Here is a 14,862-nt window from a genome sequence, read left to right as displayed (position 1 = left end):
ATTTTGCAATTATATTTCATTGGTCCCACCACATCATCCATGTTTGTACTAGTGCATCCTCTGGTTATCAATGGATAATTTTGATCCATAATTTAGTTAATTGTCAACCAATAACAATTATGAAGTATTGTGTATATTAATAGTCGTAATTAATAATGATTAAACTGAATTGCATTATGTAATTAGTGTCAAAAGTTAATATTACTCCCTCCGTCCCATATTATAGTTTTTGTTTTCTTATTTTGGACATTCAAAATATTGTTCCTGTTTTCATTTTTGGATACTATGTAAAGATCATTATACCCTTATTTTTTTAACTTTATTCGTTGAACTTCTTAATTCACCCTTAAATTATCCACTTGCCATGTACTTTTTTCCACTTTCTCTCTCTAACTTTTGTCTATAATTGAACTTTTCACTTTTTTCCCAAATTAGGAAATTTTGTCAACAACTACCTATTTAAGTCTCTGTTTTGAAAACAACTACCTTTTAAATTTTTTTTAAAACAACAACCACAAACTTGTAAAAAGTTAAAGTAGCACTACTACTTTTAAAATTCCGGCAAGAATCTCTGGTGAGTGGGGCCTACATTCGTCCTTTTCCTCCAATTTTTGACTTGGACTTGAACCCTAATTTTAAAATTTATGTATATTATGAATTGGACATGATTTAATTCGCAAATACCTTGCAAATACAATTAATAAACCCTAATGTGAATAAATCCGTTCAATTTATCCAAAAAAGCAAAAAAAATGCGAAACCCTAATTTCCCCAATAACGAACCCAAATTAGCATATAAAACTATGAAATTACTTGATTTGATGTTCTTGCCGGAATTAGGGCATATAAAACTATAAAACTATGTTAAAAATTGGAGGGAAAGGACGAATGTGGGCCCCACTCACCGGAGATTCATGCCGGAATTTTAAAAGTGGTAGTGCTACTCTAACTTTTTACAAGTTTGTGGTAGTTGTTTTAATTTTTTTTTAAAGGTAGTTGTTTTCAAAACAGAGACTTAAATAGGTAGTTGTTGACAAAATTTCCCTTAAATTATCCACTTGTCTTGTACTTTTGGCTAACTTTTGTCTAACTTTTTACCACTTTTAATGTATTTCATCCACTTTCTCCTCCCATTTCTTAAATATTGTGAAAAAAAAACAAACAGGAATGTTATATTGGAACAGATGGAGTATATGATATACAATGGTAGAATAAATCATAAAATTACTCGTAATTTGAAGTTGTTTTGGAAGGAATAAAAATATAAGAAAATATTTTCGAAATACGAGCATATAGAGAATGTGTGGATTGGAATTTATTTGTTATATGTCTTGGCCTTAAAAATTGGAGAAACATTGGTACAGTATAAACTTCTAAATTCTTGTTCAAAACAATTGCACTCAATCTGTACGTCACATGTCAGAAATTAATTTTCCGTAGTTGTATTAGAGTATGAGCATATATATATATATATATATATATATATATATATATATATATATATATATATATATATATATATATATATATATATATATATGACCTAAAAGAGATTAGGGCTTTATAACATTGGCTCATAAGCTAAACACTACATAAGGCTTAACACCCCCCCTCAAGTTGGAGCATGCAAATCACAAATGCCCAACTTGCCAAGTAAATACAAGAATTGGTTTTTGCTCAATGCCTTAGTGAAAATATCCGCTAGTTGATCCGTTGTCTTCACATATGACGAACTAATAACCCCTTCCTGAATACAATCAACCTCAATATGCTTAGTGCGTTCGTGGAAGATCGGATTCTGTGCAATATATAACGTTGATTGACTATCACAAAACAAGCTCATCGCAAGCGGATGCGAAACTCCCAAACTGTTGAGTAGAGCCTTCGACCATTTTAACTCATCAGTTATTTTAGACATCGAACAATACTCTGCCTCTGCAAAAGACTTAGAGACAGTATGTTGCTTCTTAGTCTTCCAAAAATAGGGGAACCACCAAGAAACACCAACCAACCTGAAATCGATCGTCTCGTCAAAGGGAAACTAGCCCAATCCGAGTCACACCAACCTGTCAAATGTAAATTGCAATCTGAACTCAAAAGGATTCCTTCACCTGGACATCCTTTCAAGTAGCGAACCGTACGAAGTGCCGCCTCAATTTGGTCTTGTCGAGGTTGTTGCATAAATTGAGACAAGATAAGAAATGTATAAGCCAAATTGGTTCTAGTGAAAGACAAATAAATCAAAGGACCCACGTACAAGACGTCGATACATTTTGGGGTCTGCAATAAGAGGAGTCTCTGATTTAGCCAGAGTAGTTTTTACTCAATAAGAGTACCTGCCGGACGTGCCCCTAGCTAGCAAACCAAACTCTGCAATAATATCAAGAGTATATTTCTGTTGACATAAAAATATGCCTTCCGGGCTCCAAGCAACCTTGATACCAAGAAAGTATTTTAACACACTCAAATCTTTTATATGAAAACAGTCACTCAAATATGACTTGAATGTTGAAATTGTAGAAGAATCATTCACTGAAATTATTAAATCATCAACATACACCAGAACACTAAGATGAATAGCCCCATGATTCAGATTAAGTGAGAGTAACCAGAGTACGATTGCGAAAATCCGTACCTTTTCGGAGAGGTGGCCAATTTTGAAAACCAACAACGAGGTGCTTGCTGTAGTCCATACAAAGATTTTTGAAGACGGCACACCATGCCAGATTGAGAACCATGAAACCCGAGAGGAGGCTTCATATAAACCTACTCATCAAGATCACCATGTAGAAAAGCATTGTGGACATCCATTTGGTGTAATTCCCAATTTTTGGCAGTAGCAACAACAAGAACCGCACGAACAATAACCATTTTAGCAACGGGAGCAAATGTCTCGTTATAATCGATACCCTCAACCTGATGGTTACAAAAAATCACGAGACAAGCCTTCAATCTTTCAATCGGCCATCTGAGTTAAGCTTGACCTTATAAACCCATCGCCCCATCGGCATCCAAGAGCTTTCTTACCCAGAGGTAATTTTTCCATCACTTATGTACCATTATTTTCCAAGGCAGATATTTTGTTTTGCATCGCCTTTCTCCACCCTTCATCTTGCATAGCCTCCTTGAAATTACGTGGCTCAACCACCGTGTCGAAAGCTGCAATAAATACAAGGTGTCGCACAGAATGAAAATTCATCACAATTCACAAAATGTGCTAAAGGATAGGGAGTACCCGAGGAGCATGGAGTAGACGATGAACGTTGATGGACCGGGGAGAGAAACAATATGTGCCACATAATCACGGTGCCAGCCCGGAGGATACCTTGGACGTTGACCACGTCCCAAATCAAGAGTAGAAGAGCTCGGATCATCCCCTGTGTTGCTGCCCGTACCGCTAGCAGTAGCAACGACTGTAGATACAGCAGGTGAGTTGCGGTCAGCATTGGTCGCCGCAGGATTATTGCGGACCAGGCTGCCAGCAGCATTGAGAAGTGGGGTAGCAGCAGATGTAGGGGTAGTCGTAGGACTCGAGCTAGGGGTGTCAAGCAAGGTGCGGTCACTACTGTCCGGTGAACCCAACTCAGTAGAGGTTTCACCAACCTCAAGCACATGCTCAAGATCATCCAAGAAATCAAAGTCATCCCACCGTCAACATTAGATACTCCTTCGACACTTACATGAGAATGTGTCGAGTCTCTACTAGTCACAAATGGGAATTCATTTTCATGAAATATAACATCACGAGAGACAAAAAATATCACCCTTTTCTAAGTTATACAACTTCCAACCCTTTTTACCATGAGGATAACCCACAAACACACAATTTCGACTTCGAGGAGAAAATTTGTCACCCTTAGATTTTGATTATGAGAAAAACAGAGACACCCAAACACCCGTAATTCATCAAAATTAAGTTGTTTGCCAAAAATAATTTCATATGGGGTACGGTTTTATTAGCTAGCAAGCGGGATGGAGTACGATTAATCAAATAAACCGCCCCAAGGACACATTCTCCCCAAAAAGTAATTGGCAAATTGCCTTGGAACATCAAAGCACGACTAACATTTAGAATATGTTGGTGTTTACGCTCTTCCTGACCATTTTGTTGAGGTGTACCAACACAAGAAGTTTGAAAAACAATGCCATGTTCATTAAAATAGGGTAGTATGGGTTTGAACTCCGTACAATTATCACTCCATACACATTTCACAGTGACACCAAATTGACATTTTATCATAGTAAAGAAAGAACAAAAAAAAAGGAATAAACTTCAGTTTTGTCGTTCAACAAATAAACCCAAACACCTCTAGAATAGTCATCAACAATAGTCAAAATATAGTGAGCACCACAAGTAGAAGGTGTCTTATACGAACCCCATACATCACAATGTATCATTTCAAAAATACGACTAGCTCTACTATTACTATCAAGGAAACTATCCCGTGATTGTTTAGCTTGAGGACAAATTTCACAAGCTTTATTCAAAAATTTACTACTAGAACTAGCACTAATAGCAGGCACTAACTTGACAATTTTGTCCGACGGATGTCCCATACGACGATGCCACAACTCAAATGTAGAAACCTCTGGATTCGTCACCGCACATATTGTAGGAAGTCGCCGGAAGTAGTATATTCCATCTATCCGTTCACCGGCTCCAATCAGGCTCCCCGAGTGTTGGTCCTATGTAGCACATAAAGAGTCAGTGAATCGGACAAAACAATGTGAATCATCAATCATTTTTGACACCGATATTAAGTTGCAATTTAATTTTGGTACAAATAAAACATTTTCAAGAATAATATCATCCACCAAACACACTCGACCCTCCTTTGTAGCCATAGCATGGCAGCATCCGGAAGACCTACGGGGCATGGAGATATAGAGTGCACATCCATCAAACAAGAGTCATCACTAGTAACATGATGAGAGGCGCCAGTGTGGACTATCCAAGACAAGGAAAAACATTCATCGGGCATCTTATCTTGTTGCCTATTATTAACCATATTCAACAACATATGAACATGCTCAGGTTGGAGCTTAGACAAAGCCGAAAGAGTGTCCGGGGAAGGCACGGAAGAGGCAACACCAAGAGGGCTGCCCACGGCATGATCTCTGACCGTGGGCTTGCTGTGATCCACAATAGTGGCAACAGAAGACGAGGCAGAAATAGCGGTAGTAGCAGGTGGTCTGCTACCAAGCACCGAGGCAGCCTGACCAGAAAACGCGATAACCCCCTTTTTACCATATTTTTCCAGCCACCATGGAGGGTAGCCGTGGAGTATAAAACAACCAGAGTTGTCATGACCAATACGTTTACAATGAGAGCAAAAGAGCCGCGATTTATCAACACGAGGCGTCGACTGAGCAGCTTTTCGATCAGGGAGGAAGAGCGAACACGTGGGCTTCGTCCTTCGTCGTTTGAGCCTTGACCTTAGAAATACCCCGAGATCTTTCTTCTTGAAGAAATGCTTGATATGCTCGGTCAAGAGTTCTGGGAGGTTGTTGAGAAAGCAAATTAGTTCGTACCATAGCGTAGCGATCATCATCATTACCAATTAAAAATTGATGCAATTTTTCTTCCTCCTTATCTAACTCATACTTGGCAGCCACGTTACAAGTGTAGAGGCCGCACTCGCATCTGTGGGGAGGTTTGAGGCGATTGAGATCATCAAACAACCCCATCAGAGTATTGTAATAGTCCTCGATGCTCATGGTGGTCGATTGCTTACAACCAGTGATAGGCGCACGTAATTGTTGCAAGCGAGGCCATTAGCTTCACAAAAATGCTTCTCCAAGTATACCCAATGTTTCTTTGCTTCCACAAAATAGGGCATAGAGGCTGCTAATTTCGGTTCAATAGCTATCAAAATCCAAGAAACCAACATCGAATTCACTATTTCCCAGTATATATATAACCTAAAAGAGATTAGGGCTTTATAACATTGGCCCATAAGCTATACACTACATAAGGCTTAACACCCCCCCTCAAGTTGGAGCATGCAAATCACAAATGCCCAACTTGCCAAGTAAATACAAGAATTGGTTTTTGCTCAATGCCTTAGTGAATTGAAAATATCCGCTAGTTGATCCGTTGTCTTCACATATGACAGACCACTAACCCTTATCTGAATTGTGTCCCTAACATAATGACAATCAACCTCAATATGCTTAGTGCGTTCATGGAAGACCGGATTCTGCGCAATATATAACGCTGATTGACCATCACAAAACAAGCTCATCGCACGCGGATGCGAAACTCCCAAACTATTGAGTAGAGCCTTCTGTTTCAGGGTTTTTTTTATGTCCTGCGGGAGAGTCACAATTCCGGGACTGGGATCCTTGCGCCTGTACCTGCAAAACAATGGAAACTCCGGTTGGTGGGAGCTCCGCCTCCAACGATCAAGTTAGAACGTGTTTTAGGAGTTACAGGTGCGGAAAGTAAAAGGTGATCTGATTCCTCTAAGGGGGGAGCGATCAAGGATGTGCAATTAATGCTAAGTCTGGTCTAGCAATTAGTATGCACGTGGGTATAGGTTTCTTTTGGTGAGATGATTAATTATTTCTGAATGTTTAATGAGGGCTAATTACTGTATTTATAGCCTCGTAGTGCGTGCCCAATACTAGGTTAATGGTAAACCTAGGACTGATTGGGCTTTGCCCCGGGAATCGGGCCTTGGTGGCCGTTTTCCAGGTTGGCAGATAGCAGGCCACGTGGCGTGGCGTGATTGGTCCACGTTGGACCTTCTAAAGTGTGACACGTTGCAGTCCCTGATAGGCCCACGTGGCTGACACATGGCAAGTGCTGATTGGACCACGTGGCAAGAAAAAACCCCCTAAACATTTGCCCCTCATAGGGGTCACGTGACTCGTCACGTGATGCCTGTGACAGGTGTTGGCCCGTTGCTTGGCGACGGCCTGTGACAGGTGTCGGCCTTTCGAGGGTTGTCTGTTTTTCCCGCCTATTTTCTTCTTTTTTAAATTTTGGATGTGACCCTTCGCATTCTTCTTTTTCCCTATATAAGGGCAGTTGACCCAAGTCTTTTGTTCACATTTTGTGAACTTTGCAAGAGAAACTCTTAACCTTTGAACTTAAGCTTTGAAAACTTTGGACGACTGTTATTCAACCGATTGTTTGCGCTAGCCGACTGTTTGTGGTGACCGGCTGCATTAGACTTCCATCTCATTTCTCACAGAACTTCCAATCTTTAGGTAACCGTCTGCTCTTGCACTTTTCATTTCTTTGCTTTTTTCTTTTGAAAACATGGTATCCCAAAAGCACCCGACACGACCTAAGTTAGTGATTAGTCGGTCACCGGGGACGGCTGAATCTAGGACTAGGAGTGCCGCCTGCCCCTTTTTGGACCAATCTCTGCCCTGTGCTCCAAGTCCTACTGTCTCTATGTCTGTGCAGGACAATATGGCCAGAACCAAGAGAACGGCCAGATATACAAATTCAGATGGCTCCTCGTATTATGTTCAATTGAGCGAGCTCTCGGACCGGTCGTGATAGGCGTGTCGCGCACCTAAAAAAAATAATACCTAACTAGACCTCCTAATTATGTAGTAGGGTAAGTCAGGGTCGATCCCATAGAGACTATGGTTCACCTAAATTATCTAGACTCAAGTAATTACCAAGCAAGAATTAATCAATGGTAGAATAACTAAGAGCTAATGTATGGAAAACTTAGAATAAATCAAAGAATATAATAAATCAATAAGCTAGAACATCCAAGATCAAGTATCACCACAATTACGATCGATGCAATTATAAATCTACCCCTAACATATAATTCCAATTAACACGGGGAAAAGCAAACCCTAACAAATACCAAGGACCTCTCTCGAGTATCAATGGATTCCCTAACCCACAATCAAGCCTATTCTCATGGTATCATGCAAATTAGAGACATTAAACACTTTACTTCACTTCCCAATTATCAATTCAACTACTCTCGTGATGAATCTCAAACCCTAAATTAATTTACTCAAATCCGTTAAAACCCAACTCTCGTTGTGATTGAAACTATGGAATAATAAATACTAATTATCTCTAATCTAGTATTGGCATAATCACAATCAAATTAGCATAAATAATCGCAATTGTCATTAGAGAATTTAAAGAATCAATTCATGCATCAATCACAATTGGGCTACCCTAGATCTTGGAATATAAAAAACTACTCACACATATTGAAATAAGCATTAGCAAAAATAATCAAAGAAAACATAATTAAGAAATAAGGGATGAAAGGAAAATACCGAATCTTGAAATAAATGGAAATTGCAAAAGTAGAAATTGAATCTTGAATTACAAAAGCAACGTAAGAGTTTTAGAGAGAACTAGGTTTAAAAAGAAAATACTAGATAGTGAAATATAATAAAGTTTGGGGTATTTATACTCCCAACAAAAAGATAAGAAAGCAAAGAAAAATAGCGCATATCCTCTCCTTAAGAGGCAAGGACGTGCCTACAAGAGGCACGGACGTGCCTTACTTCGAGTAAGGTTTTTCTTGTCTTCTGGACTCTAGGCACGGACGTGCCTCATATGCAAATTCGAAGTCAACAGGGGCACAGACGTGCCTACATGAGGCACGGACGTGCCTCACTTCTAGAGAGTTTTCTTCAGTTTCTGAGGCCTAGGCACGGACGTGCCTAAATTGGGCATGGACGTGCCTAGCTTCCAGATTACTTCTTCTTTCTTTCTTCAATAATACATGGGCGTGCCTCTCTTAAACATGACCGTGCTTGACTCCAGAAAGGCCTAAATGACTTGTTCTTCGACCAACGAGCTTCGTGAAAGTCCATGGGCCTCGGTATAGTCTCATGACTTCATAAAAATCTCCATATTTGCTTCGTTAATCCTAAAATACATTAAAAAAAACAACAAAACTACCCATAAAAGCATCGAATCATCGAAGCTAAACCAAATCAAACCAAAATGGACTAAAATGCTAAGCTAGACTAATAAGAACAACTAAAAAGAGGCTAACAATTATGCACAAAACACGGCTTATCAAACTCCCCCAAGCTAAACTAATGCTTGTCCTCAAGCATTCGACCATGAATCACAAAGGAAGAGCAAGACAACTTCTCAAATCATCATAATGTGCCATCATTTGAAATTAATAGGAAAGCAAAAATTAGAATCAATGTGCATAAAACCACCATAAACCTCTTATACTCGGAATCGACAAACATCTTACCACACATCTCCCCAAACCAACTCACACAAACATGAATAGCTCTCACTTTAGTTGTGAAAAACAAAAACAATAAACGCTCATGTGTTTACGGGGTGAAATATGAGATCACTCAACTTAGGCATAGAATGCATCAACTTCACATGAATTGTCCTCTTTAGACTTGCAATGTGACTTTCTCCACTTTCAAACGTTGATGCAATTGCGAAAATCATGAATTCCAAAAAGGGTAAGCTTGGTTAATAGAGGGTTGGACGACGTTATTTGGGAATGTGGTGTTCAAGAGTATAGCAATTCCTAATCCCACTACTCATCCAAATATTGGGTTCAAACCAACCTTATTTCCTCCAACTTCATACAATATAAGCATAGCCCTTTTCCTAATCATTTTTTATAACTTGTAAAATGAAGGAATTTGTAACATTTTGACGAATTAGGAAGAATTTTAGAACTCCTCTTTGTTTTGAGGTATGGATATATGGAATTTTAAAACTTTTTCTTCTTCCTTTTCTTTCTTTTCCTTCTTTTTTGTCTTTTTTTTTCTTTACTTTTTTTTTTCAATAATACTCAACCCTTTTTTTTTCTTTCACAAGTCACTTATAGGGCTTAAGCGAGTGTAATTCTCCTTCAAAAGAAACCTATAAAAAAACGGCTTCGTGGCTTTAAATGTAAGGTATCAAGAAAAAGGAAAACACGGCTCAAAGTGGTTCATCCTACGGGTGAATGCAAAAATAAAAAAATAAAAAATTTTGTGGACCTAGAATGTTGAGGCTCTAATTTCTACAAAGGAAATTTCAATCACTTTTCCACAACATGCATCATCCAAGTCTCAAATAGTCAAAGAGCAAAACCAAGAATTCAATTATATGAAGGACAACTAATCACACATGAAAGAATAAGACTGAGTTAGAGTGAAATCAGTCAAAGATGGCTCAAAAATCTCACCGGGTACACAAACTATTCAATAAGTAGAGCGGGGAGACCATCCTAGCCACAAACCTACTCAATTCCAAGCAAATTGGTAAATGGGTTTTCGAAAAGCTTTTCACAAAGCACACATGTATGATCATTATCATAGAAGCATAAGCGTGTAATGGCATATCAAAGACATTAATAAGAAAGAAAAACTAACCAAACACTAAAAAAAACTAATATGTACATGGTGAAAAATGAACCCTCCCCCAAGCTAAACCATACATTGTCCTCAATGTATGCATAAATCAGTGTAAAATGGACAAGGGGAGGGGGAAACAGGTCTACTGATCGGGAGGGGGAAAATCATACCTCGGGGCGGTGATGACCTTTTTGTTTGCTTGTTTTCTAGACACTAACAAAACAGGAAAATAAAAATGTAAAAGGCAAAAAAAAAAAAAAAAAAAAAAATAAATAAAATAAAAAGGAATGGGTTGCCTCCCATTTAGCGCTTGTTTAAGGTCTTAAGCTTGACCTTCTTTATTAGCTCAGCCTGGGTCACCACACAAAGAAGAAACTCCGCGATGTTGCCCATAAAAATATCCGTGTCCAAATGACTCCTTCATTTTATATTTGACATGCTTTGTATCCGAACTTACTTTCATGTAGCTAAACACATCATTTGGTGGAATATTATCCTCGTTTCTCACAAGATTTCTATCACATACACACTTATCAACCAAAGGGTTAGTAGCATCAATTCTTAAACAAGTACCACCATCAAATATAAAATTATGTTCATTAAAGAGCTTAAACACTACTTGTTTATCCTGGGCCCTAATGGTCACTTGTCTTTTAGGAACATCTATTAGAGCTTGACTTGTGGCAAGGAATGGGCGACCAAATATAATCGAGATCTTATGGTCTTCTTTCATATCCATAACAACAAAATCAACAGGAAAAACAAGTTCACCAACCATAACTAATACATCCTTAACCACACCTTCAGGGAGTCTAGCAATCTTATCAGCCATTTGAAGAGAAATAGGGGAAGGTTTAAGTTTTTGCAAACCTAATTTTTCATATAATGAATAAGGCATTAAATTTACACTAGCACCTAAATCACACAAGACCCTGTCAAAAAATATTTCGTTTATCATACAGGGAATAGTAAAACTACCAGGATCATGCAGCTTAGGTGGTAGGCTATCACGTAAAAGAGTAGAGCATTTCTCATATACTACTTCCTTATCATCATGTTGATCTTTAATTTCCTTCACAAAATTTGCAAATTGAGGCATTTGAATTAAAAGATCAGAAAAAGGAATGGAAGCATGTACCTTTTTAAGAGTCAAGCAATATTTTCCAAAATGTTTATCGAGCACGGCTTTTGACAACCTTTGCGAGAAGGGCATCGGTTCCTCATAGACCGGTGGAGCAACATATTTGGGACTTTTTACATCCTCACACTTTTCATCTTTTCTTGACTCCACACTACACACTTTCTCATCTATTTTCCTCGAAAATAATTCATTCGATCTTCTCAAGAAAACTGCATTGCATTGTTCCTTTTGGACTTTTTCTTGATCATGAAGAGTTGATAAACGACTCACCTGTTGTGAGAGTTGACTTATTTGGGTTTCCATGAGCTTACTCTAGGCTTGCAACTGTTGGATGACACTTTTAGTTGTGGTAATGAAGCTCTCTATCATCAACTCAAGGCTAGATTTTTGGGGAAGTAGTTGCGTTGGTTGTTGGTTCATAGGTGGTCTTTGTTGGAAACCTGGTGGTGAGTTGTAGTTGTTGGGTAGGGGTGGTTGTGATGGTGGATTCTGTTGTGCTTGGGTGTTCTTATAAGAGAAGTTGGGATGATGTTTCCAACCTTCGTTGTAAGAATTGGAGTACGGATCAAAAGGCTTTTTGGGGTTCGAAGAGTAGAAAGCATTAGCTTGTTTAATAGACATCTCACTCATGTTCTGCGGGCAATCAGGTGTGATGTGGCTCTACACATTACACATTTGACAAACCTCCTGGGAGCTAGTTAAAGTTCCAGCTTGGAGCTTATCAAACCTGCTTGTTAGTGCGTGCACAGAACTGGCTAACATAGTCAAAGCATCTACATCAAGCTTACCTCCTTTTTTCACATTCTGACGACCTCCTGGATGATAATTATCATTGGCCGCCATCTTCTCAATCAGCTCCTTTGCCTCAGTTGGGTTCTTTGTCAATAGAAAACCCCCTGATGCAGCATCAATGTAGATTTGAAACTCATGGGTTAGGCCATTATAGAAGGTTTGAATCAACATCCATTCAGGAATACCATGGTGAGGGCATTGCATCTGCAATCGCTTAAATCTCCTCCATGCTTCATAAAGGGACTCCTCATCTGACTGCCTGAAGGTAGATAGTTCGTTTCTTAGCCTTGTAGTTGAGCGCGGGGAAATTATGTCGTTGACTAACCTCCTCACGGCCAAACAAAATTTATTATAATCCTAAACTAACCCCTAAACAAGTCTAGTGGTAAGTTCGGAGTCGAACCACAAGGAACGGTAATGTTGGATTGTTCTCGATCTAATGCTTAAGCTACGCCGAAGTCGGTTTATGGATAGTGGACACTACAACTACACTAACACACATATAAAGATCAAGAAATTACAAAGTCTACTAGGGGCAAAGATCCACTTTGAACAATTAACAAGTTAATGGGAATCGATTTGATAATCAATCATGCAAAGAAAGAATTAAAATGGGAATTAATTACCATCAAGAGCAATCTCTCAAATTCCTAGCCTAGATCCCTCATTGACTAGGTGCATAGAAGAAATTTACCCAAAATGCAATCAAATATATAAATTCTAATTCACAATCCCTTGTCAAACTAGAACTAACATGCAATTAAGTTTGCTATCTTGGGAGATCAATCCAATCTAAAACAAACAACATGCCATCATCAATTCAATCAATTTAATCACACAATTATCATCAAATTTATCTCAAATAACTCAATTAACCATAACAAAGCTTCACTCAACACCTAGTAGAAGGAAATCTACTCAAACATGATTAACAAAGCAATTAATAAAGCATAAAGAGAGAAGAGAGTAAGAAATGCTCATTGATATAAAATGGAGATCTTCAAATCATCAAATTCCTCCTTTAATTATCCAAAATCCATGAAAACCATTGTTTCTCTCACTTTCTCTCTCCAAAATTTGAGAGTTTCTCTCTCTAAAAACCTAAAACTACTGAAAATATGAATTCTCCCCTCTAAAATGAGCAAAAAATCTATTTATAGCCCTTACTAAGCTGCCTAGGAAGCTCCGCAAAAAGTCGAGCAGCGCGTAGAGGAGCGGGCGTGCACCCCTCAGGAGCGGGCGCTCCAAACTTTCTGCCAAACCTTCTGCCAAACTTCAAAATTGCACACCCTGTGAGGAGCGGGCGTGCGGCCTTGAGAAGCGGGCGCACCTGGCTGCGGACTGGGCAAACTGCTCAGCTTCAAATGAGCATATCTCCCACGTTTTACATCGGAATTGAGCATATGACCTGTCGTTGGAAATCTCTCAAGATAAGCTTTCATCTCCGATTGGAATCGCCCCAAAATGTTTTGTAGATCAAAAGATATAGGCGTTTGAAGTATGATCTTTGCAAATCAAGTGCACATTTCTTCATTACTTGTTCTTTTATGCTTTATATTTCTTCAATCTTGAGCAATGAACTTATCCAAGTGTTCCTAAACATAAGAGTAAACCAATAAAGTTTAATCTAATGTCATAAGCCACCAAAATATGCAAGAAAAGCCAAAATTGAGCAATAACGACATTTCACACATAAACATGACAAATGTAGTAAAACGTTATTAAAACCAAGTAAAAAGATAGAAAAACTATGAAAAACTAACTAGAAAACTCCTAAAAATAGCGACATAAATGACACTTATCAGTAGTCTTTTCCTGTCCCAAGAACTTGACCAGGAAAGCTTTCACTAGCTTGTCCCATGTATCAAACGAGCCAGTGCCTTCATCTCTCAACCATTCCTTCGCCCTATCCCGTAGTGAAAAAGGGAAAAGGTGAAGTCTAATAGCATCATCTGTAACACCATTCATTTTCATAGTATCACATTTCTCCAGAAAACTATCAATATGACTTACCGGACAATCATGCGGTAGGCCTGCGAATGAATCATTGGAGATAAATTGAATGAATTGTGGCTTAAGCTCAAAATGCTGAGCCGTCACAGGTGGCCTGAAAATGCTAGAAAGGAGTCCGGTAGTTGTATCAGGGATACCGTACTCCAAAAGAGACTTTGTTCCTTGGTCTACCATGTTTCTCCTACGTTGATTCCTTGTTCTCCTTTTCCTTATAGTTGCCTCGATCTTAGAGTCAAATGGTTCAAGATCTTCTGACCCTGAGCGTCGTGTGGGCATGCAACAAGAAAACTAGAGAAATAATATCAAAAACACAAGAGAAAATAGCCGAAGCAACGGAATAAGCCTAGCAAAAACGAATCACAAATAATTGAATGAAACCGTTAGTCCCTGGAAACGGCGCCAGGTCGCCTGGTGACCCAAGCACTCTAAGTAACTCTATTCTAGAAGAATCTGAGGTCCAGGCGGCCAGTCCGATGATTGTAGACATGTCCGGACAAGAGCCGACCCTCGCCGAGAAAGAGGAGTCGGCCTCTTCTGATAGCTCGAGCGACTCTGAGTCTAGCTCATCTAGCCGGTATTCCCCAGATTCAGAAGAG

The 14,862-nt window shown here is 38.9% G+C and overlaps 1 protein-coding gene across 1 annotated transcript; it reads right to left on the bottom strand.

Moving 5' to 3' along the window:
- Window positions 1-10,666: 10,666 nt before the first annotated feature.
- On the bottom strand, window positions 10,667-14,440 carry LOC110697187. Its single transcript, XM_021874537.1, has 3 exons — window positions 14,082-14,440; window positions 12,146-12,512; window positions 10,667-11,731 (listed from the first exon to the last, which is right to left on the bottom strand). Exons 1-3 carry the CDS (start codon window positions 14,438-14,440, stop codon window positions 10,667-10,669), a joined length of 1,791 nt encoding a protein of 596 aa, XP_021730229.1.
- Between the last annotated feature and the right edge of the window lie 422 nt (window positions 14,441-14,862).

Source organism: Chenopodium quinoa, unplaced genomic scaffold (assembly GCF_001683475.1).
Source record: "Chenopodium quinoa cultivar QQ74 unplaced genomic scaffold, ASM168347v1, whole genome shotgun sequence".
Lineage (NCBI taxonomy): Eukaryota > Viridiplantae > Streptophyta > Magnoliopsida > Caryophyllales > Amaranthaceae > Chenopodium > Chenopodium quinoa.
This window is presented reverse-complemented; position numbering and strand designations above follow the sequence as displayed.